This window comes from Myotis myotis, unplaced genomic scaffold (genome assembly GCF_014108235.1).
Source record: "Myotis myotis isolate mMyoMyo1 unplaced genomic scaffold, mMyoMyo1.p scaffold_m19_p_14, whole genome shotgun sequence".
Classification (NCBI taxonomy): Eukaryota; Metazoa; Chordata; class Mammalia; order Chiroptera; family Vespertilionidae; genus Myotis; species Myotis myotis.
Genome location: NW_023416318.1, coordinates 51,029,954 through 51,056,460, shown reverse-complemented (window position 1 = coordinate 51,056,460; position 26,507 = coordinate 51,029,954). Strand labels below are relative to the sequence as shown.

Here is a 26,507-nt window from a genome sequence, read left to right as displayed (position 1 = left end):
CCAATCACTGGGAGAATATAAATTGGCAAACTGGGCACAAAGAGCAAAGAGAATCACGGAAAATATTCCGAAGCCCTATATTTTCATAGTGAGCTAATGTACAATTACAAGCTATTTTAAACATTATAATTGGGACATACAACCGTTAAGGAAGAAATGTAACAAAAGAGCATCAAGTGTTTTTTGTGTGTTTACAAAAGAATAAAAAAATCTGTTAGATCAGAAATCATTCAACTGAAGCTCAAATAGCTTTCAGCCTCATACAGAGAAGAGGCATTTTTTAGCCTATATACTCTTTGAAACAAATATACTAACTCCTGAATTGCCATGTCTACAATTTAAAAAGTTATTTTAATATCATCATCCTATTGGCCTGCAGGAGACAGCCAAGCAATGATTCTCTCTCATCACTGAAGCTTCTGTCTCTCTCTCCCTCTCCCTTCCTCTCTGAAATCAATAAAAATATATTTAAACAAATAATAATATCCTCATCCTATTGGCACTATGACTATCTCCTCATGGTAGACAAATTACTGTTTAAAAATTAATAGATAAGCTTATGCTTATTTGATCTTACTGAAAAAAGTCAAATACATTTAGTTTTTGAAGATATACGTGTCAGGAAGTCAACTTTTACCCAGTTGAGTCAGGGGCAACAAAGGAGGCCTCAAGCTGGCAGAGGCCAAGTCAAGAAGAACAGCATCTATAGTGAGTGCTTGCTTTCAGAAGACAGGATCTCAAGGCTGGGAAAGGTGAGGCAGCCACGGCTGCTCATCTGTCACATGTCTTCCAATCTCCTGACTTTTCCTGCTTCACACATGATTCCAGTGAAAACTTTGAAGGGGGTTATGTCCCTTTGGACTCCCTGGCTTTAGAACTGTAGCACCCCAGCTCACCACTGTTCTTCTCCAGGACACTGACTTCTCAACGTGAAAAGGCCTGTGACTGTGGCATAGCTCACACTCTGCTCACCTTGTTCCTCTTCCCCTGCATGTACTGTAAGCCAGAGTGCAGTTTAAAGGACTGATGAGATTGAGGAAACAATTTTACTTCCTGCTGTTTCTCTCCAGGAGGCAAAGGCTGCCAGGGGTCTGACTCCCAGTGAAGCTACATTTCAGAGCTTGATGAAAGGTTTATAAAGGTAAATTCCTCAGTGAAATTACACACACACAAAATTTATTTTTTAGAAAGCCTTTCGCCTGAATTCAGGCATGAAACAAGTATTTCACAGTGGGTTGCAAAACTGGTGATTTCTACCATTCATTTTACACACACACACACACGCGCACACACACACGATAAAAGGCAGGGAGAAAAGAAGAGAGAGAAGGGGGAAAAAAGGGCAAAGAGAATAATCAGAGCATGAGGAGGCCTCCATGAATCAATATCTGATTTTTTAAATGCGGAAACTGAGGACCAAGAAGTTAAGTGGCTTGGTTAAAGTCACAAAGGGTTATAAACAGGTCCACTGACTGCATTCCATGCCCTTCCATATGTTGGTATTAACTTCTCCAGACGTTAAATTTATAACATTTACTAGATTTGAAGGAGTGATTAAAAGAATGAATGTTGTCTGACTTCCAAAAAGAAAATATAAATATGATTGCATACAACTAAATGAAACAAAGGAATGTTGTATAAATTCCCACTTAAATATAAGCCCAGTTAAAAATTATGTAAATTCATTCCTCAAGAAATTAAAAACTGAACTATCATGTGATCCAGCAATTCCACTCCTGAGTATATAGATGAAGGAAATGAGATCACTGTGTCAGAGAGATATCTGCACCCCCATGTTCACTGCAGCATTATTTACAATAGCTGAGACATAGAAACAACCTAAGTATCTATCAACAGATGAACGATAAAGCAAATTTGATATGTGTGTGTGTGTGACACATACATAGTGACTTCCCATATCTATAATGTGTGTGTGTGCGTCTGAGATATATATCACAAAAGAATATTATTCATCCATAAAAAAATAAAGAAAATCGTGCCAAAGCCGGTTTGGCTCAGTGGATAGAGCGTCGGCCTGCGGACTGAAGAGTCCCGGGTTCGGTTCCGGTCAAGGGCATGTGCCTGGGTTGCAGGCGCTTCCCCAGTGGGGGATGTGCAGGAGGCAGCTGATCGATGTTTCTCTCTCATCGATGTTTCTAACTCTCTATCTCTCTCCCTTCCTCTCTGTAAAAAATCAATGAAATATATTAAAAAAAAAAAAAAAACCAAAGAAAAAGAAAAAATAAAGAAAATCGTGCCACTTACAGCATGGATGGGCCTTGAGGATATTATGCTGCATGAAATAAGCCAAACAAATATACTGTATGACCTCACTTATACATAGAATTAAAAAACAACAACACTAAACTCACAGAAAAAAAATCAGATTTGTGGTTACCATAGGCAGGGAATGGAAAGTGGGGTAATTATATGAAGGTGGTCAAAAAATACAAATTTCCAGTTATAAGACAAATAAGTACTCCTAGGGATGTAATGTGCATGACAATTATAGTCAATACTGCTGTATGTTTAAATTTCTCAGAGAGTAAATCCTAAAAGATCTCATCACAAAAACATTTGGGTTTTTTTCTTCTTTTGTATCTATATGATGTGATGAATGTTAACTTATTTATGGTGATCATTTTACAATATATGCAGGTCAAGTCATTATGCTGTACACCTTATAGTTATATGGTGCTGTATGTTAGTTATATCTCAGTAAGACTGAAAGGAAAAAAATAAAGTGAATTATATATATTAATGCATTCTGCTTAAAGGGATTTCTATAGGCAAGAGTCAAGAACAAACAATTCATAGAAGAAATACAAATAAAGAAAATGATTAATTGGAAACACAACTTAAAACAAAGACATATCATTGTCTATACACTTTTTAAAAAGTATTTCTTGTTGTGGTGGTAGTGGTGTTTTTGTTTCTGTTTTAATGGATTATTAATTATCAAGGTTGAGGAAATTATAGTGACTTCCCATATACTGCTAGAAAAACAAAAGTTTATCTGTAAGCAACTGATTTGCAGATCATTTCTTTTTCTTCTTTATATTTTTTTATATTCCTCAAATTCTCGGCAATGAACATTCAAGGAAGCAACATTTTCATTTTAACCGTGAGAATACAGAGACACTGAATATAGAGACACTGCAAGATTGGAAGTATGTCTTCTCACCCATATCCCCTCTGTGGCAGACATTCTAATATGTCATAGCAAAGGAAGAGCTGGTCAGTCCGTTCACAGTTGTAGATGCAGTCCAGAGCTACTGCCATCAGCTGGTCCTGGTCAGGAATAATTTTTTGCTGCAGCTGGGGAAAATAAAGCACACTGTACTAAATGTCAATAGATTTACAGGCACGTTTTCCACACCCCAGCGCCACTGTCAATAGAATATTATATAGTTCAATTAATCAACTGCAGAAACAAATCTTGATATTTCTTTAGCTTACAGACTTTGGGGATCGTTAATAATTCTAAATGAAATCACATTTTAATTATAGAATCAGCTAGAAAAGATAATTTGTACCCATAAGCTTTGCATCTGCTAAAAGCAGATTCAATTTACAATTCATTCAAGATAGAAGAGACACAGTGAATTAAAAAGGCAACTCATTAAAAACATAACCCTAAAGCCATATTTTATGTGTTTCAACTACAAAAATATATAAAATTCCTTAAGTAATATTCAGATATGTTCGATTTTTCAAGATGCATAATATATTAGTCATTTAACTAAACAATACTGACATTGTACCCAAAGTCACATTGTAATGCAGGACTATTCAAATCCAAGAATATACTCCATATATCTGATGCAGAAAATGGCTACTCTGAGTCACTTCCTATATAGGATATACCACTTCCCACTGCAAACCATAGGTTCCAATCTTAGATTTCTGGGGCATAAAAATAACAGATTTGTGCTTTGTTTTTCTCATCTATAAACCTGGGATATTAACAACAACTTCCTAACAGGTATAACATTGTTGTGTGGATTAAATAAAATAAGTGTAGAATGTTTATATCATTGCCACTACTAAAAAAAATGGAAATTTCCAACAGTTTTCTTAGAGACCTTTTCAATAATAAAATAAGTTTAAGATCATTTCCATAATAAGATTTACTAGTTTTCAACCTTCTAGTAGAAACACTAAACAGATAGGAAAGTGATGGAGGGAAACTGTCGAACAAAGGCATTTTCTCCATAGAAAAATCACATCAATGGATGGAGAAAAGAAACACTCAAGGTTACCTGAGAAATAAAGATTTTTTTGAAGTAGTTGGGTTAAAGCCTTTATATACCTTTCTTCAAGGTGTTAAGAAAAAAAATATAACATTAATGTGGCATCAAAAAGTTGTCCAAGGTTTCAAAGTGACAAACTGGTAAAATAGGGACAGGCAGCAATAATGAAAGTATTATTAAAAGTTAATTAAAATAGCTAACTTTTTCTAATTTCAGATTATCTCGTCAATAATATTGCCAAAAAATATATTTCCATCTTTATGTTTTTCTAGGTTTTCTAAATATTCTACAACTAGAGGCCTGGTGCACGAAATTCATGCACAGGTAGGGTCCTTGGGGCCTTCCTTCCCCAGCTGCCAGCTGCTGGCTGCCAGCCAGAGCCTTCCTTCGCTCTGCGCCGCCTCTTGGTGATCACAGCAAGTGATCGAACTCCCAGTCTCCCAGTCAAACTCCCGAGGGGACACTTTGCATATTAGCCTTTTATATATATAGATAAGCATTAAGTTAGAAGTAATTTTAAAACTAAAATTTCCCATTGAATTATTTAATCAGAAAGAACTAAAATCTTGCACCTACGAAACTATCATATACAGTGAATTCCCAATTAAAACAGCTGTTCCTAACCCAGTGATGGTGAACCTTTTGAGCTCGGCATGTCAGCATTTTGAAAAACCCTAACTTAACTCTGGTGCTGTGTCACATATAGAAATTTTTTGATATTTGCAACCATAGTAAAACAAAGATTTATATTTTTGATATTTATTTTATATATTTAAATGCCATTTAACAAAGAAAAATCAACCAAAAAAATGAATTCCCATGTCACCTCTGACAAGCATGTCACAGGTTCGCCATCACTGTCCTAACCCTAGCATTCCTTCAGAATCACTGGATAAATTGCCAAACACATATTACAGAACCCCTACTCCCCAAATTCTAATCTATTATATACCTGGGATGGTATATAATAAATTAGAAAATTAAAATTTTAAAAATGCACATAGCCTGATGCACTAGGGCATTCAAAGTATACTAGTATAGAAGACACAGGGCAGCATGAGCACAAAGAATATTTTATTCCTAAATCTTCTCTAGGCAGGTTCACTTTCCAAAGGCAGATCAAGCGAAGAGAAACCAGAGAGGAGTGATTTAGGATGCTGTAAAAGAGAAGAAAAGTTTGAGGCATGTGAGAATGTAAAGATGACAAATGTGCTTGTATTCTAGTTGCCAATTACACACTCCCGACTCCCTAAGAGAGGATTATTCTTCCCTGTTCCATTAACAGCAGGCTCAGCCATGTGCCGCCTCTGGCCTGTGACGTGTGAGAGGAGTAACCGGAACCACTCTGAGCTAAAACTTGAAGAGCCACTGTGTGGTTTACTTTGCCCTTTTTCTTGTGCCACAAGCTAGAGAAGGGGGCTGTTCTTTCAACCGATGTCCCAGAACAAATAAGACCTGGGACACAGCAGACGCCCATCAACAGCCTACATGACACCTGAGAGAAATGAATACTTGCTGTTATAAGCTACTAAGATTTTGAGCTCATTTGTTAATTCAGCATAACTTAGCCTAAACTGTCGAATACAAAAAATCGTTGTTCCTGCCACATTACTAAATCTACTCTGCATGACTCATGGCAGATTCCAGATACGCTCTTTTTGTAAACAATCCAGTATAATAAAAGCAATGTAATCAAATCACTCTAGCAGAAAAATAAGACCCGATTTCATGCACGCATCATTCATTCATCCATCTGCCCTGCCAACATTTACCAAGCGTTTGCTCTCTACAAGGCAACATGTTAGCCCCTTGTAATAAACACGTAAGACATAGAGAACGTACACAGGAAACAAAGGGGGAGAGAGACAAGGGTGTGAACACATCATTGCACGACAGCATGAGACAAGCTATTACAGAGGCAGGAACAAGCCCTCCGGGTAAGGCCCAGAGGGTTCACCGGAAAGGGGATCTGGGAGATCAGGGCCCGGGGGGGAGGCAGTGCTGTGTAAGTGCAGGAAAGGGGGCTGACTACACCAAGCAGAAGGAAGGGCCCATGAGAACTCAGAGGCCTGACAGAACACGGCAGGGTGACGACGGGAGACGTTCGGAGCCATGGCCTAGTGCACCCATGGAGGGAAGTGAGGCTGAGGAGGCAGACAAGAGCAGACCGCAAAGAACCTTCCAGGCCACCTGAGAGAGATGAGTGTTTACCCTGCAGGCAATGGCAGCCCCTGGAGGCTCTCTGTAGATGGTCACGTGGTCCAATGTGTGTGGTAGAAAGATAACACTGGAGCAAGAGAAGCTGGAGCCGGAGAGAAAAGCCCAGCAACACCATTGTTCTCTCCTGCGCTGCTTACATATTTCAAAGGGCTCTATGTTTTATTCAAAAGGCACATGCTAAATTGCCAAGTAAAACAACAAAAAACTGACTATACACAAAGGATTTATAAGATTCTGTGAGGAAGAAGTATCACACGCAAGATTACTGACAAGAATTTAAAGTCATTCTTTCTTCCTCATAAAACATTCATACCCGATCCATCCTGCTCTCACAGTATCTCTCGGGCGTCAGCAGCTCACCCGGCTCCCAGGGAAGCTCCCCAGATTTAAAATCCGAATACTAAGTCATAGCTGCATATGAGGAGATGGGAACTTTCAAACAGCCAATGACAGACGAGCTTCCAGAAACCAAAGAACATGCTAATTAATAAGCAATGCTTTCCTTTTCATCTTAACTGTATGGTTATGACCACATGCCCTGGAGGACTTCAGGTTGTAACAAAGGCTAGCGCAAGGAAGTGCCCCCATTAGAACGTAGGGTGGGAGGGGCCTGAATGACTTCTGCTTGAATCCCTATCTAATGCTTGAATCTCACTACAAAATCTGTGCCCCACGTGACAGGGCCACCGCCTGAGTCCCTCCCAGGAAAGGGAGCCCTGCCTTCTGAACCAGCACATCTCACCTCTGGCTAAATTAAGAGATGGTTTGCTTTGGAGGAATATGCTGCCCTTAACCAAATGGCTTACCCCCAAAACCTCAACAACTGCTTGAGCCCAGTGGACATACAGAGCTATCCATCAGCAATCCTAAGCAAACAGTTATTAAGAATAATGACAAGATCTCCTTATGAGACCCCAAAGATTTCCCTAAATACTTGAAGGCCCTCAAGGGCAGGAAGCACGTGGCTAAGAACAGGACTGTGAGATTAGAATGTCTGAAGCCAGGTCCCACTCCTCACTAAGGGCCGGGCAATTGCACAGCCTCTCTAGCCCGCGGTTCTCGTTTCCCGCGATATAACATAATGCAAGCAGCTACCTCACAGGCTCGCTGTGAGGGTTAAATGAGTTACACTGTCAGCGCACCTGCCGATAGAGTTCAATGCCTATCGCCTGTTAGTCTTTTTGGTGTTGCCAGTTCCAAAACATAACTGTCAGTCAACATGGGAGTAAACCAGTAAAATAAACATAATTTTATGGAATTCCAAAACAATTCTGGACCGAACTACTGAAACATGTTTAAAGAATTAAATGACAACCATTTCCTTTTCTGTTGAAAGGGAAATTACTTGCAAAGCCTATTATTAAAATTTAAAAAACAAAACCTAACTCTACAGAGGAAGCAGTGCAGAGATTTCTCCGACGTTAGAGTTTCTACTTACGTCTGGCTTGGAATGCTGAAATATCTTCAGGGGAAGTCTCAGGTCCCCTTTGGCTGACGTTACCAAGTACTCCTTCAGCAGCTCCTGCGCCGCGCCCGGGGCCTGCTTCTCACAGCGGTGGAGGAACGGGACCATCCACTGGTAGGCACCTGTCACGTACTTGTCCTCGGAACACTGAAGATGCAATGAAAAATAAGCCCGCACTGAATTACATTAAACACCTGCTTATTCCAGACTAACGCTCCAGAAGTCCCCAATGATCGTACTGAGTCAACAGAGGAAGCCCAGCGCGCCCTAAAACAGACACTCCGGTTCGCCCCGCAGCCTGGGAGGTAGAAGAACCACCTCTTCTTGGGGTCGGGGAGCTAAGAGCGGCTCCAGCCTGCAGCCTGTCCCCTCGGCACCAGCACCCTCTGGGTCCCTACGCACTCCCCCGCCCCGCACAGGCCAGCGCTGAGTCAGGAGGTTCCCAGAGCGAAGACACGTTCTACCCGACAAGTGTGTGTATGTGTGGGGGGCAGGTATATTGTCAGAGAGACACCACAGACCAACAGAAGTGTGTAATAAAGAAGCGAGAGCCAGAGACAGGTGTTCAGACCCAGAAAAGAAATTAATAATTAGAAAAAGGGAAGGTAGGGGTAGAGGGAAAGGCAGAAGGGGGATTGGTAAGAGGGAGAAAGATGACGAGAGAGAGGGATGAGAGAGAGAAAGGAAGATGGAGAGAAAGCACAGGAGAGAAAAGAAGAGTCAGGGAGAAAGGGAAGCTATCGGGTGGCTGTGACCATGAAGGCCTGGCCCATTCACACCAGCCACCCAAGAGCAGAGACAGGAAAAGCAGTGAATGCCTCCTCAGCCCCATCATTCTTGAGTCACAGGTATCCCTCTACGCGGTGGGCTTAGCAGAAACCAATTCCTAACTTTAGGAATGTATTTTCTCCCCAGGATGACCCCCCAAAAATCTAAGAAAACAGGCAAATTCTCCTAAACATACTAACCCTGAAGTCAAGATGTTTCCTTCACACACACACCCAGCCCTCTGTCCTCCAGTAATCTTTTTTTCAGATCTTAAAATAAATACGTAGCTGTGTCTTTTAACACGGTGGAGGATTAGAATCATGAATACTAGAATGAGAGCTAGTTTAGAAATATGCCTTGCTGGAATGGGGTGAGGCGGGGTGGTTACATATGGATGCGTATGAATAAAGGGCGGCAGGATACAAAACAACCAGAAGAGTGTTGGAGGCCTTCAGTAACTTACCCATCAAACTGAAAACAGTTTTAGAAAGTCAAGAACCCTTCCTTAATTTACTAAGTTCTCGGGTTTGGAGGACATTTCCGCTTTGGCTCTGAGACACACATTAAAGTATACAAGGAATACTTAAAACAGGAGTTAAAATTACACCTACACTATTCATCAGTAACCGTAGCTTTTCAATGTCTTCCATCTGCTGGAGCTCCTTCAAGGTCAGGGTTAAGTCACAGCCAGCTTCGTAGACGAGCACTTCCAGAGTAACCAAATCATCACACAGGGCCAGCAGGCCAGGGATGTTCCGCTCCATCCCCAGCCGAACAAGGGACAATGCACAGTCAACCTAAAACGGAAAGGCAGCAGTAAGCCTGAGCGAGAGGCTTTGCCATACATCCTCAAGCAAAAGCCTTCTGCATAGAAGCTAATTCTTGTAACCAATTTACACAAAATCACATCAACAATATTATACATTTTTAGTACAAAACTTTAGAGTTACTTATCAAATATATCACAATCATACAGTTTCAAAAGAATCATACAGTCAGCAAGACATTCTGCAGATAAAGATGGTAAGAGAAAGACAACCATCTTAAATCCATAGACCATTATAGTTTACAGGGTAGTTTTACAAATATCTGTTTAACTGACAACATTAACAGGCAGGGGGAAATCACAGGTAGTTAGTGATAATACCAAATTAATCTTATTTTCACTGTAACATTCTGCTCTAAAAATACTGTTTTGCTTTCATATTCCTCTCCAGTACCCAGCCTTTCCCAGTGCCTTCCATATGGCACTTCCATTCAATCTATATTTTCTCTGCCTTAATTCACATATGCAGACTCCTCCTAGACAAAATGAAGAATGATTTTCCTACAGATGCTCAGTAGACAGCAATTTGACTCTATCATTTGACAAGATTTACAAAATGACAGATTTTGATTGATGGCAAATTTCTAAGGTGGCCTACACCTATAGTGCCTCTTACTACTCCTTACTTACTCCCACTCCCAGACTAACAGGTATTTAGTGAGGACCTACTATGAGCTAAGCACCACTGTGTGAGTTAGGAATATAAAGCTGAATGAGAGAGGTCTCTCCTTCCAAGATCTCTCCATCTCACAGGGAACACAATCAGTAAAACAATGCCTGAAGTGGAGGGAGGGAGGTATGTGGGTGAGTATGATCTCAAAAAAGAGGGCCCGGAGCGCCCCCTGAGAGTGTGGCCAAGTCTCCCAGAGCTTTAGAGAATCAGTGGGGTTACCAGGTGAAGGAGGGAGAAGGGCAAGAGAGCAGCGGAAGGCAAAGATGCGCAATCTGTTCAAAAGCACACTTAGTCCCCTACAACTGGAAAGGGGTGTGAGGTGAAGCAGGAGAAACGTGGCTGGAGACAGGGAGGGGCCAGGTGACAAAGGACACTGTTTGCAGAGCTAAGGAATTTGCAGTTTCCTGGAATGCAATTCTACCAACGGACTTTCGACTGCGGCGTGTCATAAACTTACACTTCGGAGAGATCCTAAGGAAGTACGTATGGAACAATGAACTGGGGGTGAACAGGCCTGACGCTGGGAGAACGGCAGCTACGAGCACTAGAAGACTCGCTACTATTGGCAAGCGCAGCACCCGAAGGACAGCAATCTTTAAGGGACAAACCAAAGAACAGGAGCCACATGGAGGAGACTAACAGGAATTGCCGGAGTCCAACCACAGCAGGTCCAGGGGTCCCCAAAGGTGTGGATGGAGTCGGCGAAGAAGGAAGGACACGGAGACAGTGTTCAGTTGATCAGCAGACTAGCCAGGATCTCCAGCCAGGATCTCCAGCCAAGTTCTGGTCTGGATCTCCAGAGAGGTTCTGCTGTTTATTGTCTTGTTACATCCGTATTTATCCCAGTTGATTTTAATCCTGTCAATTTCTATTACAAAGGTTAGGGCGTTTCTTATCTCCATTCCAGGGAGTAAAGATTATGTAGCTTAAGCATGATTGTTTGTAGTGATTAACTGCCCGCCTGGCACTTAGTTAAGGAGTTTCATCCCCTCCCTGACTTCAGGGGAAAATTCCTACCTGGGGAAACAACCTTTCTCGGAGAGGTGACCTTGGTTAAAACACACAGCGCTAAGGGGAGCAAACATATTAAGAACAGTATGCTATATACGCCAGGTCCCTTGAAACATATGCTGTGCAGATGTTTCTTTCCTGCAGCGACTGTGTCAAGCAGCAAGGATGGACCGGCTTCCAGCAAGGAATGGCTAAGATAAAGACAAGACAAGAAGGGACAGGGGATCCCAGGAGCCTAGGTAGGAGAGACTGCAGGAGGGAGGAAGCAGGAAGGGAAAGGCCAGTCTGTTAGACAGCAAAGGCAGGAGCCCAGGCACTGAGAGGCCCACGGGAGCTGGGATGATGCGGCTTCAGTCGAGGGGTGGGAGCAGCCAGACTCCAGGAAATGAAGAGTCGCCAGACACTGAGCAAGTGACTCCAGAGAGCAGCGACTAGCTGGGCTGTGACAGAAAGGAGTCAGCTAAGCTGAGCTAGGAATGGGGATCGATGGTTCTGCACACATAAAATAGCACCGAGTTGAACTTTATGTCAAAGGTGGGGGGGCGGGGGGAGCAGGGCAACAGACACAGGTGAGGACGGGTGAAGATACAGAAGAGAGACCAGATGGCTGAGCAGGTGGGAGTGGGGTCCAGAGCACAGGGAAAGCAAACAGCTGGAAGGCAGGAAGAGACCACGCCTTCAGGGAAAGGCTGGAAAGAGTAGGAATAATGGAAGAGGCTCTCCAGTTGCCCAATGATACACCAAGCGATTCACTGCGGAGAAGGATGCAGGAGGTGGTGGGGGTGAGGAGAGAAGTAGGGGGAGAGGGAGTAGCATGTTACAGATTCACCCACAGCCCTCAGAGACCCAGGATTGACAGGTGAAGATAAAGCGAAAGAAAGAAGAAATGCATGTTCAGTTGGAAAGAGTGGAATAAACATGAGAGGGAACCAGAGTAGGGAGGTTTGAGGCACAACGGGAGTCACCCAGTAATGCTTTGACAGATCACATTTTCACCCAATGTCTAACAATGAAAACTCAAGTCGTGTCTGAAAGGACCCATCTACCTGTTTACCAATTAAAAACACTATCTCAGGTGCGCTTTCAGAAAACAAGAAAACTTGATGCATAAAACTTAACTCATACGCACATTAGCGATGTAATACACTCACCAATTTTGTGATCCGGACTCATCTTTTTCATATCAACCTTGAAACTGTTGCTTTCCCAATACTTACTGAAGTCAAAGTGTTTTAGAATCAAATAACTGACACCTCATAGGAAAGTAGGTGCTCATGCCACTCAAAGAATTATAGCACAAACCCCAAGCCCTCCCTGGACAAATTTTACCACGAGATACATTATTCTAAGCCAACAAAAATATTTTGCTAAAGGTATTTGCAGGCACTGAGGAAAAAGAAGTCCCATATCAATTAAATTTTTAAAATGAAAAAGATAAACTATGCTAGATATCACTCTGATTGTAGCATAAGCCACATGAAACGCCAACCCATGAAATAAAGCTGAAGAACAACACCTCCATTAGAAATGTTTTTAAATAAATGAAAGAGATGAGAGACTCGAGGGCAGCTAAATAAATCACTCCATGCACTTAAGGCTGCTCCGTGCCTGCTCTTGACTCAGTAGCTCCTTTCTTTTCAGTGCTGAGGAATATCCGCTGTGTGGCTGCACTGATGTTCACTGCCCCTTCACCTGCTAAAGGACATCTTGGTTCAACTGTAACAGACGCAGCACTCAAACGCGAGATGTTAATGACTGGTTGGGGGTAAGAAAGGGAACTCTGTCCTTTCTACTCAATTCTTCTATAAACCTAAAAACTTCTCTTAAAAAAATAAAGTACTACTAACCAGTTTGGCTTAGTGGATAGAGTGTCAGCCTGGGGACTGAAAGGTCCCAGGTTCAATTCCGGTCAAGGGCAGGTACCTTGGTTGCGGGCACATCCCCAGTGGGAGGTGTGCAGGAGGCAGCTGATTGATGTTTCTCTCTCATCGATGTTTCTAACTCTCTATCCCTCTCTGTAAAAAGTCAATAAAATATATTTTTTAAAAATTAAATAAAGTACTAATAAAATAAATAAATAAGAATATAGATAAGTGTAAAAATGACAATTTATTCCACTTTTCAGTGTGGCCCTTTTTCTCTTTGCATTACTGCTATTTTTTTAAAATCCTGAATAATGACTGAAATTTGGGTTACGAAATATTTAAAAACTACAAACTGAGAAGCCATTACTGATCTTTTGAAATGCACAAGGTGGCTGTCCAGCACTTTTTAGACATGAGAAGTTTTTCATTCTCATTCCCAGTTCAAATAACAGAGCTACTGAGATATCAGTTATTTAAATGTATGTATCAGTACACTCACACCGCCTTCCTTCTTACTCTCAAAAAGCTCTCCCTGGTTCAGCTAAGAAACCACCAAGTGCTCAGACTGAACTGGTCCACAAGGAATCCTTTTCCTTGTGACACAGACAGAGGTAAACGCCAGGCACGTCCTGGAAACCAGGTGATGCCCGCGGGTCCTGGAAAGATGTCTAGATACGAGTTACACATTCACTTGGACAAACATGTGCCTCAACGGTTCACCTGAGAGCTTTCTCCACCAGTTATTACCAAGTGGGTTTCTCCTGCATTAGCAAACTAAAATGCCTTTGCCTAATCTGACCAATATGAACTGGTCATTTCCAGATGTGTCCCCAATGGAAGCAGAAGGGTCCACCAGAGGCACCCGGAAACTCTGAGGGGATGTTTCTGTCTGTCACAAGAATTGGTGGGCGGGAGCCAGCGAGGCCAGACGCCCCACAACGTGCAGGGCAGCCCACGTAACCACCTTGTCCTGAGTCCTGCCTACCTTTCAGATGTTCTGCAAAACCTACTTACAAGGATCAGACCTCGACTTCATTTAATATTTACACAAGTCTTTTTTTGTATGGGTTAAATTACACAGAATGTCCTGGAATGCAGCTACTATATAATCAAGTGAGGATATTACTTTGTTTTGTTAAAAAGCTTACCATGAGCTGTTCACATCCCAGACGGCAATCTGTGGTATTTAACTCAAACAATACAACACCTGAATCACAGCTCCCGGCCTCTCATTCAAGGTGACTTCTCACCAACTACACTTCCAGCACAGTCATGACCCAGCATTTACGTATTTTACTTACCTTATATATTGCACAAAGTCATATTATATTAATTTTTTGGAAGTTTTCTACTAATAAGATATGTTTATGATTTTCTCATCAGGATAATGTCTTACAAAATGTTTACTACTGAGCCCACTTTTTAATGACTTCCTCTTGCTCTGAAGTTTGTGCACTTGCTCGTTTGCATGTGGGCTCTCAGAGAACCATCACAGAGACCTGGCTCCGTCACTGCGACCCCTGATCTAGCCGCTCGCTGTGCTCTCTGTGAGCCTTAGTTTACCCTTCCGCCCAGAAAATCAGACCAGACCGTCTCCAGGGGCTCTCTTCATGACAGCAGCCTGCGATTCTAAACAGTTTCTACTATGGTCCGCAGTCATCTTCAAAAACTCAGAAATCATAAGTATTCTTGGCCATCCCCTACGTTCCCATCAGCTCCTGCAAATAAATCATCTTCAATTCTATGAATAATAAAAACGGGAATCAGATTAAGCAGAAACTCCAGGCTATCAAATGGAGACAGAGGGCCAGGCCAGAGACAGTGCACAGAAATTTAAACACACAGGGGGTACGCATTCCCTCCCACAGTATAGAAGTCAGACCCCCTGAAGTCACCCTTCCCATCAGATGGAAAACGGATGGTAGGATGGACGGTCCAATGCTAAGACTGCACGTGGAAAAAAAAGACACCCACTGGCCCGACCCCGAATGAGATTCCTAAGTGCAACCGCCACCCCTTGCTCCAAACTGCTGACTTCTGCCCTCTGAGATGAAGACAACTGTTGCTCACATTAGCAGATCACTCAACTAGCAGAATTTGAAATGTTCCCTCCCTCCCGTTTATTGCCTCTGTTCTCCCGTGAAAAAACTAAGGAACTAAAAAAGGTCGGTAGCAGGTCCAGAGTCACGAGGTGCGTTGGTGGAAGAGAGGAGATTAGCAGGTGGATGTCTGCGAGTGTAGAGTCCCTTCCCTCTCTCTTCCACACCCTTTCTCTAAGGCAGTGCCATGCATGTCAGTAAGACGGCACGTGGGAACGGAGGCTGGTTAAGGAAAACGTTAGGACAGAGCCTCCAGCAGGGTTTCGGAGAAGCAACATTACGATTCACTGTGTTACTGCAATGTGACAGGGGACTGTCAAGCATTTCTAGGCTGATACAATCTTTTTAATTAATATGGTATTAAACCTACTAAAAATACATGGAAAATCTCGAACAGTATGTGCCATATTTCACAGCTTACATTTTAAAGAAAGATTTTTAACAACTTTTCTTGCATATGTTTGCTCTTTAATAATTTCCAAAAAGCCACAGAAACTTTCTAGACAAATGATAAATGAACCAAAGTGGTAAGAAATGTTCATTCAACCCTCGCAAACTATGCACACGACCCTGGCACCACTGCTGGCAGCCACTCCGCGCACTGAGCCCTCGGGACCCAAGGCAGCTGCTGGCACCTCTGAGAGGCAGCTGCCACCGCCCCTCACCTGTCCAGCATGATGCTCTATCTCCTCTGCTCGGGTCTGGTACCAGTCCATCACGCTCTCTACTGCAAGCTGGGTGGTCTTGAACCTCAGTAACTCAGGCTGAGCAGCGTACAAGAATTCACTCTCGTCTTGGAGGCTCGGCTCAACAACCATTCTGTAAAGCAAAAAGGAACAATTAGTAACTGATTGGAATGCTGGGAAAGATTATCATTTGGGAGTGGGCTCGGTTACAGAAACAGGAAATATGTGTGTATGTATGTGCGTGTGCGCGCACATGCACACGTGTGTTTTCCTATATGTATGTGCACATGTACAAGATAAATGGGGCATTTTGGGAGGTGCTTAATTTATTTTCCTCCTAGTTTTCCCAAATTAAAAAAATCAGAATGGACAATAAATCAAAACAACTATGCCCCAAATCAATCAAACAAGTATTAGCAAAATGAAAGTCACCACGGGATGCTTTCACAAAATGCACATGGCTAGGTGCCTGCCGCAGGGCTGCCAAACCAAGATCACCTGTTTGGGGGAAAACCTCCAGGTGATTTTGATGCAAACAGAAGTGAAGAAATGCTTGTTTTCCATAAAAATAAAAGGAAATATACCTTATGATGATCATATACCTTGTGTAGGTGTCAACAACATAGTACTACACTGGCATTTGCAAATATGCCATCGCTCTACACTCCTCACCATCAGAAGGGAAAGAGAAGCGGCTAGAGGACTGTTCACTGAAAGAGCATCACCAAGGTCACAGACTACAAGCTTGTATAAGGATGACCCTGGCCTTCCAGGGTTAAGGACTAAAAAGGAGGAACTTTCGCTTAAACTAAGATATCTCAGGGAGACATAAGGGAAAACGCTGCATTCCATTAGAGACATCCATCCATCTACAGCAGGCTGGCAATACATGACCGGCGCTCTAATTGTTACTATTATAAGGCGGCGGGCTTGGAGTCAGAACTGAAGATGAAGCATAATTCCATCATGAAAAGCCGTGAAACCTTGTCTAAATTCGTAAGTGAAAAGTAGTCTGAGATTTGCTTAATTCAGATAAAAATGGGAATAATACTATACAAGAATAGTCTAAATAATATAAAGTCCAAGGAGAACACCAGCTGGCCCCCAGGCAGGTGCCTAATTCTGATTTATGGGTATTATTTTATCGGAAAGATTAGTAGCTGTAATATTTGCCCAGACACAAAGCCCATAGATGTTTGGACTTCGTATCCACATGCCTTAGACAACCTCTAAGGCTTGAAACTGGTAGCCATTTACTCCCCTAGGCTCACAACTGCCATTAGCATTCTGACCAGGGATTTTCCCCACAGTGGAAACGTCACATGGCGCCCTCCGCAATCCCCCACTGCAGCAGCACACATCCCCGCAAGCACCTGGAGCGCCTTTGATATATTTTTCAGTCCTTCCTTTTGACCATTTCATAGACTCCACCCACTTTCTCCTTCCACTCACATGCTTCTCTCCTTCCACTCCGCTATGGGTCTGCTCTCTCCTCTTCCCGGCTGCTCTTTTCATTCCTCTGGGTTAGAATACCCTCCACCATTAAATAGCTGTTCTTCCAAACACTTCGTCCCGCTCTCTTCTCATTCTATACTCTCTCTGGGTTCCCCTTTCAACTATAAAATACAAATTAGCACAGACATCGTAACTGCCATACTTTTACCCCTAACCCGAACTTCCCTTAGAAGCCCCAAACGCTTCCCAGGTGCTCTGCAGATATTTTGCAGGGCCTTCAAATGCCGCAAGATTGAAACTGAGTCGAAAACTGAAACAGGTGTCCCGACCCCATGCCCCTAGGCCCGGCCTTTCCTCCACTCATGACACTGGTGCCTACACAGCAGCACCCTCCCCCTGCTGCATCCTGCAGAGGCCAGGCCTGTGCCTAGCCCCCCCTCAGTATCCTTGAATCTACCAGCGGGCAGGCACTCACTAAATGACTGGGCAACAGGAAGTGACCTGTCCCACTGAAACTCTCTATCGTCTTCAAAAGCACCTTTCCTCAGTCAAGTTTTTCCTGGCTTTTCATTTTTATACTTTTGGGAGTTCCAGCGCAGCAAGTTTTACTCCCACTGTAGCTTGCCATGCCTGGTCTGAGAAGAAATACTTTCACGCGATTTATCTACTTGTCAGAAGGCACAAGCTCGGGGTCTGGAAGGACCGGGTGAAGAGGCAGGTGCCGGGTCAGCGCGGCTCTGTCAAGAAGCCCATCTCACGCTGAGAGAACTGTGGGCAACAAGTCGGCACACCTTTCCCTACAACCACGGCCACTGGCATCAACCCTCCACCGTTTTCCATGATTCCGTCCCTTTAAACTCTCAGTACAACTGGTAAGTAAAGACTTCTATTAAGTGTGGCTGGAAATACCAGGCACTAACCTCCACTTTCTCCTGAGACTCCACTGAAGCGACAGGAAAAGATTTTCTAAGGGGAGGGGATGTAAACACTCAGGGAAGAAAGGGTACAAGGAGTAAAAATAAACTAAGCCATAATTTCTCATCCGAGGAGGTCCGCAGTAATAGCCAGAACTAAAAAGTCCAGAAATAGCTGTGCCGTTGCTATTCAGCGATATGGAGGAAATGCCAGAATAATCTTCTAAAAGAACTGAAAATAGCTGCTCTGGTGAGCAGAATACCAAGGAAAGGGAGCCGAGGACTATGGGTTTTTAAACAGCTTCAACATTCGGTACAGAAACTTTCACCACGTGCCCGCATTTTCAGCCCCACCCCAGGCTGTGCCCAGTGCCTAGTGCTGGATCCTCTGGCTCACTGCCTGGCTCCCAAACTACAGCTCTGCTCTCGCATCGGGAGAACATGGCGGAGAGCGGGTGACGGAGTATTCCCGAACTCTGAGGAGTGGGGACGAAGGGGTTCAAACACACCTGGTGCAGCCCTTCAGCCCCACCCCCTCGCTCACCCCCTTCTGCAGGACCTGATGCCTCCACACTTTGAGGCTTTCCAGGGTTAAAGCTTACAAAAATGAAAAACAAAACTGAATGAAGAACAAATCCGCATGCAGAGCATATTAACAACGATGACAATGGCGGTATATGTCAAAGACTGAAAGTGAACTCCCAGAATGAATCGACTGTGTGTGCGAACCACTGTGAGAGCGATTCCTTTGTAGCCTTTCATGTTTTTCCATTAAAATAATGCTAACTGAGTCGTCGAGCTTTTGGGTTTTTTTTAAAGTTCACTCAAACTCTGTCAGTCAGGGACCCCCATCAAGTAAGTGGTCACTGAGCACAGCCCATTCCCAGGGCCGCCTACCCATCCGCCCCCGGTGAGAGGAAGCCCTGGGCCGGCCCGCTCTTACCTGCACGCCGCCTCCTCGCACCAATCTTTATCTCGGTGTTTCCGTTCATGCCAAGGAATGATCAGCAAGGAGTCACCGCTATAACTTAAATTAAAAAACAACACATAAGAACTTAAATGACACGTTACCACAATGACTGGCTACACAAGGAACACGTGGCAAAGATCTCTATAACCTTTCATCTCCAAGATTCCTGCTTATGGCGTGTTACGTGGCGCATGATACGTATTAGATACAATGGAAATGGAGATACCAAACCGCAGATCTCTCTTCTATCATAAAGTGGCTCAACAAGAAAAGAAAAACTCAAAACAAAAACATCCGACAAGGCCGAAACCGGTTTGCCTCAGTGGATAGAGCTTCGGCCTGCGGACTGAAAGGTCCCAGGTTCGATTCCGGTCAAGGGCATGTACCTGGGTTGCGGGCATATCCCCAGTGGGGGATGTGCAGGAGGCAGCTGATCGATGTTTCTCTCTCATCGATGTTTCTAACTCTCTATCTCTCTCCCTTCCTCTCTGTAAAAAAATCAATAAAATATATTTAAAAACAAAACAAAAAAAACATCCGACAAGGACACAGACAATAGTTCAGTGAAGGCCTGGGATGGGGAGGGAGAGGGGTGGACAGGGACGACGACGGGATAATGGGGGGGCATCTGTAATAAAAGATTAAAAAAAAAAATTAAAAACAACATTTGGCAAGGAACTCAATGATGGTATGGGTATGAGTTCGTTCACACTAAAACACTTATCAGGAGCCCATATTTTATGTTCTTGATAGCAACATAAATGGTCCCTTGCCCTCAAAAATTACCTAACTTCTTGTGACCATAAGAAGGAACCACTAGCTACAAGTACATGTATAGAGCACTGCAAATGTGGCTACTGATACTAAAAAAGAGAATTTTCATTTTAATTAATTTTAATGTGACTAATGGCTACCGTATTGGACAGCATAGATATAGATAGGAAATAGCAAGAGTAAAGAAATGATTTTGCAGATTACAAATGTCATTAAAAGCGAACAGGAGAACCTAAAGTGGCAAAGGCCTGATGGGATAATGAACACACGATACCGTGTGTACAGATAATGTGTGTGGAATCGTGCACCTGAAACCTGTATAATTTTGTTAACCAATATCCCCAATAAAAGCAATAAAAAGAATAAGCTGTTCAAACACATTCATAATTAAAAAATAATGTAGGAGACCAAAAACCAGAGACTAAGTCAGCAAGGGAAAGTGAGGTAAAACAGAGGTGCTGGAAGGCCCGAGGCCCGGCAAACAGAAGCACCTGCCTTCGATAGCTGCACAGCCTTCGGCACGCGGCCCTGAGAAATGAAGCCCTCCAAACATTATCCCTAAGGTCCCTCTTAGCTCTCACAACCCAAGAATCCATGAAAACAGCAGAAACATTCTGAATTAAGAAAAAACACAAAAACACAAAATCAAATTTCAACTGCCTACTCTTATAGTTCATGAAGACATTCCCTGTCACATTTCTGAAGACCAACAGTAGCATTTTCCTAAAATTAACCATAACCCCAGAGAAAGAATCGCACTTCTGTGTATTATTAGGTTATGTTTTGTACTCTCTTGTCCTATTAAGTTGTAAGTCATGCCTTGCACAAAAAACAGTTCGTAAATGTTTGAAAATTATGTTGATGAAGAGATAGGCCTCATGTAAAAGGTGGCAAGAGACCCCTGGAGGGTTTTAGAGTGGAAGAGGGACGCCTGGGAGTGGACAGTGCTGGGCAGCACCCCCTGCAGTATTATTACTGGAGCAAATTACCCAAATTCTAACTTCCCCGTTAGATACGTGCAATACAAAATGCATTACACAATATTTTAAAAACACAGTATTTTACCCATTTTTTAGCTAGCATGTAATGCCCTAGCTAACTTTGTAACAGATATATTTTTAAGGCACTGGAGTTCAGATTTTTAAATTTCTGAAGCACACAGGTGGTTATTTACAATGAATGTCACCAAGTGAAAAACTATTTCATTTTCTTCCTTGTCAATAACGATTTTATCACAGACCACTGAAATGGAAAGTAAAAAAGAACATTTGGATCCAGTGACGGCAATGTTCACTCTTCCAACATGAGAATAAATGACAGCAATGAACTGAGGAAGTTGGAAAATTCTAATTAATGCAGATATGGTTCCACAAGCTACGCAAAATGCTTTCTAAAAGAATTTTAGAAAAATGTATCACAAGTTGAGATTTGAAGTTTCTATATGAAGTATACATTAGATACAAGGGTTATTAATAAAATGATTAGTAATGGCCTGGAACCCTCAGCAAAAATAATATGTACTTGGTATCTAAACACTAGAAAGTTGTAAAACTTTGTTAAGCTTCACTGAACAGAAATGGGTAAGAAAACACTCCCAGTTTTATCAGAACATGTATTAAAAACAAGCTCTGAGCAGAGGCCCACTCCGAAAGGCAGGCCTGAAGAGTCCCAGGTTAATATAAAGTGGTTCTGCTGCACTTTCAAGGCACACAGCACAACTGAATGTTTCTAAGTGTGCTGATCACCGCTGATAATAGTGCTAGCAGTTGATCAGTGATGATCAGTAACAGTAATAATCTTTAACATTCACTGATCTGTTACTATGGGTCAGACAGGATAAAATGGTTTTAACACATAATACCTCACTTAGCCCTACTAATCTAATGTAGCAGATAATATTACCTTCTTGATATTATTACGAGAAAACCTGAGGCCTAGCTTAACTTGCCCCTCCTCATAAAGTTAATAAATGACAGAGCTGGGCTTTCAACAGGATCAGGGCCAGGCCCAGAGCATGCACTTTGAGCTAGCATGCTCTCCTGCCTCCAGAAGGGACACGGGACTATCATCTGGCCCCAAACACATTTCCATCCCCATTCCCAGCATCCTCTGCTTCATACATAGGAGCCACCAGGTTTGATTTGTGAATAAGGACCATTTACATGCATACTGAAAGGATATATTTAAAGTAAGATATAAAGCCAATCTCAACACCAGTATGTTGGTTACTAGTCAAATGAAACTACTACCAAATATGGCTTGACCTTATTTTTCATCATCAATGGTTATTTAAAAAAAAAAATCTCCCTGGTCTTTTATTTTCTTACAGGATGGCTATAAAGCAAATTATTTTAGAACCCACGTTAGGAGTTTAAAGTAAAAACATCTTTGTTTTGTCTATTGCCACATCCTCAGCAAAACAGTACCTGGCACTTAGCAGACTCTAAACTAACATGTGTCAACTGAATTAGTTGGCAGCATAACAGATTTCTTTGGTGACCTCATGAGTATCACAAAAATTCAAAACTGAATAGAGCAACGAAAGGGGCCAGTCTGTTCATAAGAAACAGACATGTCAGGAGGTGCATTTACACAGGGCCTGCAGATACGAGAATGAGAACATGAATGCTTTCCTAATTTAGATTACTAAACTGAAGGAAGGGCAAGCTATACTAGTAATGGCATACAATCTACATAGTTAAACATGTCATTATGCTTCGGGGTGGAGAGATATTTCAGAATATACATTCCCCTAAATGTCACAATTATTTTGAATTTTACATTTCAAAATAATTGGTTAGTTCTCTCATTACCTTCTAAAAAAAAACACACCCAAATTTTAGCTACTTATTCTTTCATACGGTAGGCAGAATGATAGAATGCTTAATAAACTGCAGAGAAAACCTTTTCATTAATTCTGTTCACAACAAAAATACTAGTCATGTAAATTTATCACTAAGATGGGTTATGTGAAATTGGGGTTCAAAACAAAACCTAGAAAACATACGGCTTCATTCTAAAGATTGTACAAAGCTTGGTTAGTTGCAAACCTTAAACTTGGGATCTGAAATTCTATAAACATTTACATAGTTTAGTTCCGTGGTCGGCAAACTGCGGCTTGCGAGCCACATGCGGCTCTTTGGCCCCTTGAGTGTGGCTCTTCCTAAGCCTTAGGAGTACCCTAATTAAGTTAATAATAATGTACCTACCTATATAGTTTAAGTTTAAAAAATTTGGCTCTCAAAGGAAATTTCAATCGTTGTACTGTTGATATTTGGCTCTGTTGACTAATGAGTTTACCGACCACTGGTTTAGTTCTTTTTTTCTGTTATTTCTCCTTTGCTTGGGAAGTCTTAAAATTTAAATGCATCATCCCCATTTAAAAAGGAAAGTACACAGTAAACTTAAATTATTTCTTCACAAAACAATGACTGCTTTAGCTCTGAACCCTGTTCATTGTTTTATTCCAAACAATAAACTTTGCTGGTTTCATTTGAAGGTAACATTTACCTGTCAGCAGGAAAAGAATGAATATAACAAGTTCTGTTATGTTCAACTATTCTTTCACCAATTATTTCTCACACTAAATATAAGTTTTTATTTCAAAGAAACATTATCAAGAATAAACATACAAAAGTTCTTTTATTCATAGTCTATGCCTTGGAGACAATAGGCTAAATAGTGAGTTACTACTAATTGCCCCTTTGAGGCACTGGTTTTAAGATGTGGAGATGTATTTATTCCTATTATTAGCATTGAAGAAAATGTTCCGGTAAATAAAGGACAAAATATAATGATTTGGGCCTACACTGTTGTTACCATTACTGAACAAATCTCACTCAATGGAAAACCAATTAAAAAGGTAGTTATCACTCAGAATGCCAAGATGGAAAAACCATCTAAAGGCATTATTTAGAGTTCTCTTCTGGACCAACGGAACTCAATTTAATTAATAAATTACTTAGAAAATAGAGCAGAGACTAATAAGACGTCCTGAACTAACCAGCATTCTCGGATGTTTGCCATGTGTAGAGAGAGGCAAGAGTGGAAACACACCCCTCGAGGACCTGGACCCCTCAGACTCACCACAAATCCCATTTACAATGACAAATTCGCAGGTAAGTAAACTGCATGAGCTCAAAACTCATCACTGACTTTCTGAATGAACAATTTCACAATCAGTGGGAACAGATCCACTGACATTTTCATTCTAAAATCGGAACCCTCAAAAATAACAACAACAAAACTCTTAAGAACCAGAAGAAGACTTAATGAAGACATGAAACTTCATCTGAACAACAAATGACAAATATAAAATCTCAGGTGCCTGATCCTAGGAACAGGGCGCTGCCCCAGACGAGAAACCAAGCCATTGGTGGCATCAGGGAGGATGAGTCCCTGGTATAATTTTGTATTTTGTTTACTCATCGGTCCTTTGCAAGACGGAATACACTCCACACTAAAAGGTATCTATAGCATGCCATTCCCACCAAATGTACCAAGAACTGCTGCTGCTGCTGCTGCTGCTGCTGCAGATGTGTCCTCTCTGACCTTCACCTCTGCTGTCACTGAACAATTACACGCTAGGCACTGTGCCAGAGGATATGGCCCTGAGATTAACTTATCACCACAACACCGATACAACTTCCCATTTCACACGGAAAGAAACTGAAGTGCAGAGAAGCTAAGTGACTTCCCCAGAGTAACCCAGCTGGGAGGGATCAGGACCAAGACATACACCTGTTTCTGGTGGAAGCCTCTGCTCTCCCAGGGGACCACACTATCACGTCTGCACATCAAATACATCAGGATCGTGTTGTGATCCCAACGTTTATGTGCGCCACAGATTTTCTCCCCAAAGTCGGTGTAAGTAGATAGTATGTAAACTTTTAGGATTAAAAAATGGGTACACGTCGAGGTCAAAACATTTCTTAAGCTAATGCATGTGCTTTGTCTACAAAATATGAATTTGATTCTTAATAGCACTTTACTTATTATAAATACAATATTTACACAGGCGTGCCCATATCAGAAATTGGGAAAGTGTCTCTCAGGGTTATTTATATGTTAATTAAACATAGTGTGATAAAAAGATTCACTGCAGTTACAGACAAGTATTTACATATTAATGAAATCTTGACTGGAAAAGATATAGTGTGATCAAAAAGAATTATAGGGACTATTTCCAGAGGGAGTTCAACCATTCAGAAGATGTTATAATCTTCCTCAGGATCACATGTTCTCAAATTATTGGTCAAGATATTTAAATTTTGGAAGAAAATATATAATGAAAGAAAAATATTATCTCTATGAAAATAGTACCATGTGGAATCACTAGATAATGCTGAACCTAATAACAACTGTTAGGAGAATAAAATTCAGAAACTATAAACTGTATTAAGCCACAGTAAAACATTTGACAGTAGTTATATACACACTAACACAATAATATAATTAAAAGTATTTTTAAATAATTCATTAACTCCGAACATATTTCACTAATGCCTCTTAAAGCAGGATGATAATGCCTTTTCTGCTTCTCTCATAAACATGCGATGAGAATTATATGTAAAACATAAAACTTGTAAATTTTTAAAACCTGCTCCATACTCAATCATGAAATGTTTGTGGAATGAAACAGGAAAAGAATTAATCAGTACAACCTCATTTTCCTAGCACTTTTTAGGGTACCAAATGCATAACAAATATCAGTATCAACATACTTTCCAAGCCCCATAAAAATTACTCTGAAATAATTTTGTTTGTACCTTCTTAATCAAAGAAATTGCCTTAAATCCTAATTTTGTTGTTACTTTAAATAAACAGAAAGACAAAAGCTAATTGAGTCAAGATCTAACATGCCCACAGTGCCAGGAGACATGCCAATCAATTATCCCACTGCCAGCCCAGACCCTGAGCCCAGACGAAAGAGGCTATTAGGCCTTTCTTTCCTGATCCAAACACCAGGTTATTCTTGGATCAGAAACTGCCGACACAGCCCATTCCGTAAAGTACTCTCTGTATTCTATTAACAGTCATCGTGAAGGCCAAATGCTTATTCCAAGACTAAAATACAAACCAATTTATTGTTCTTTGCTCAGAGCAGCTCAGAAATAAACTGCACATATGGGAATTGAATTCTGATTAGGTAACTAATCAACTTTTCCATTTTAAAGGGAAAAGGAACATTTTTATGTTTCCTGTGAGAACCAAAAAGTGAATGCAATGTGCTGAGAGCCGGTCCATCCTTGCTGTTTCAAGGGACCTGGCATATATGGCATACTGTTCTTAATATGTTTGCTCACCTTCTTGGCACTATGTGTTTTAACCAAGGTCTCTGAGAAAGGTTGTTTCCCCAGGTAGGGATTTTCCCCTGAAGTTAGGGAGGGAATAAAACCTCTTAACTAAGTGCCAGGCGGGTAATTAATCACTTTAACTACGAACAATCATGCTTAAGCTACATAATCTTTACTCCCTGGAATGAAGATAAGAAACGCCCTAACCTTTGTAATAGAGATTGAAAGGATT

General features: G+C 41.7%; 1 protein-coding gene across 2 annotated transcripts in view; it reads right to left on the bottom strand.

The window, feature by feature from the left end:
- Positions 1 to 26,507, bottom strand: part of NBAS (NBAS subunit of NRZ tethering complex) — a 209,243-nt gene that overhangs the window by 113,012 nt on the left and 69,724 nt on the right. For both annotated transcript variants that reach the window (XM_036335298.1, XM_036335299.1), the window contains exons 22-26: positions 19,179 to 19,262; positions 15,846 to 15,999; positions 9,318 to 9,503; positions 7,912 to 8,085; positions 3,185 to 3,318 (exon numbers count right to left, since the gene is read on the bottom strand). In XM_036335298.1, coding sequence (XP_036191191.1) covers positions 3,185 to 3,318; positions 7,912 to 8,085; positions 9,318 to 9,503; positions 15,846 to 15,999; positions 19,179 to 19,262 — 732 coding nt within the window. The remainder of the gene's footprint in view (positions 1 to 3,184; positions 3,319 to 7,911; positions 8,086 to 9,317; positions 9,504 to 15,845; positions 16,000 to 19,178; positions 19,263 to 26,507) is intronic.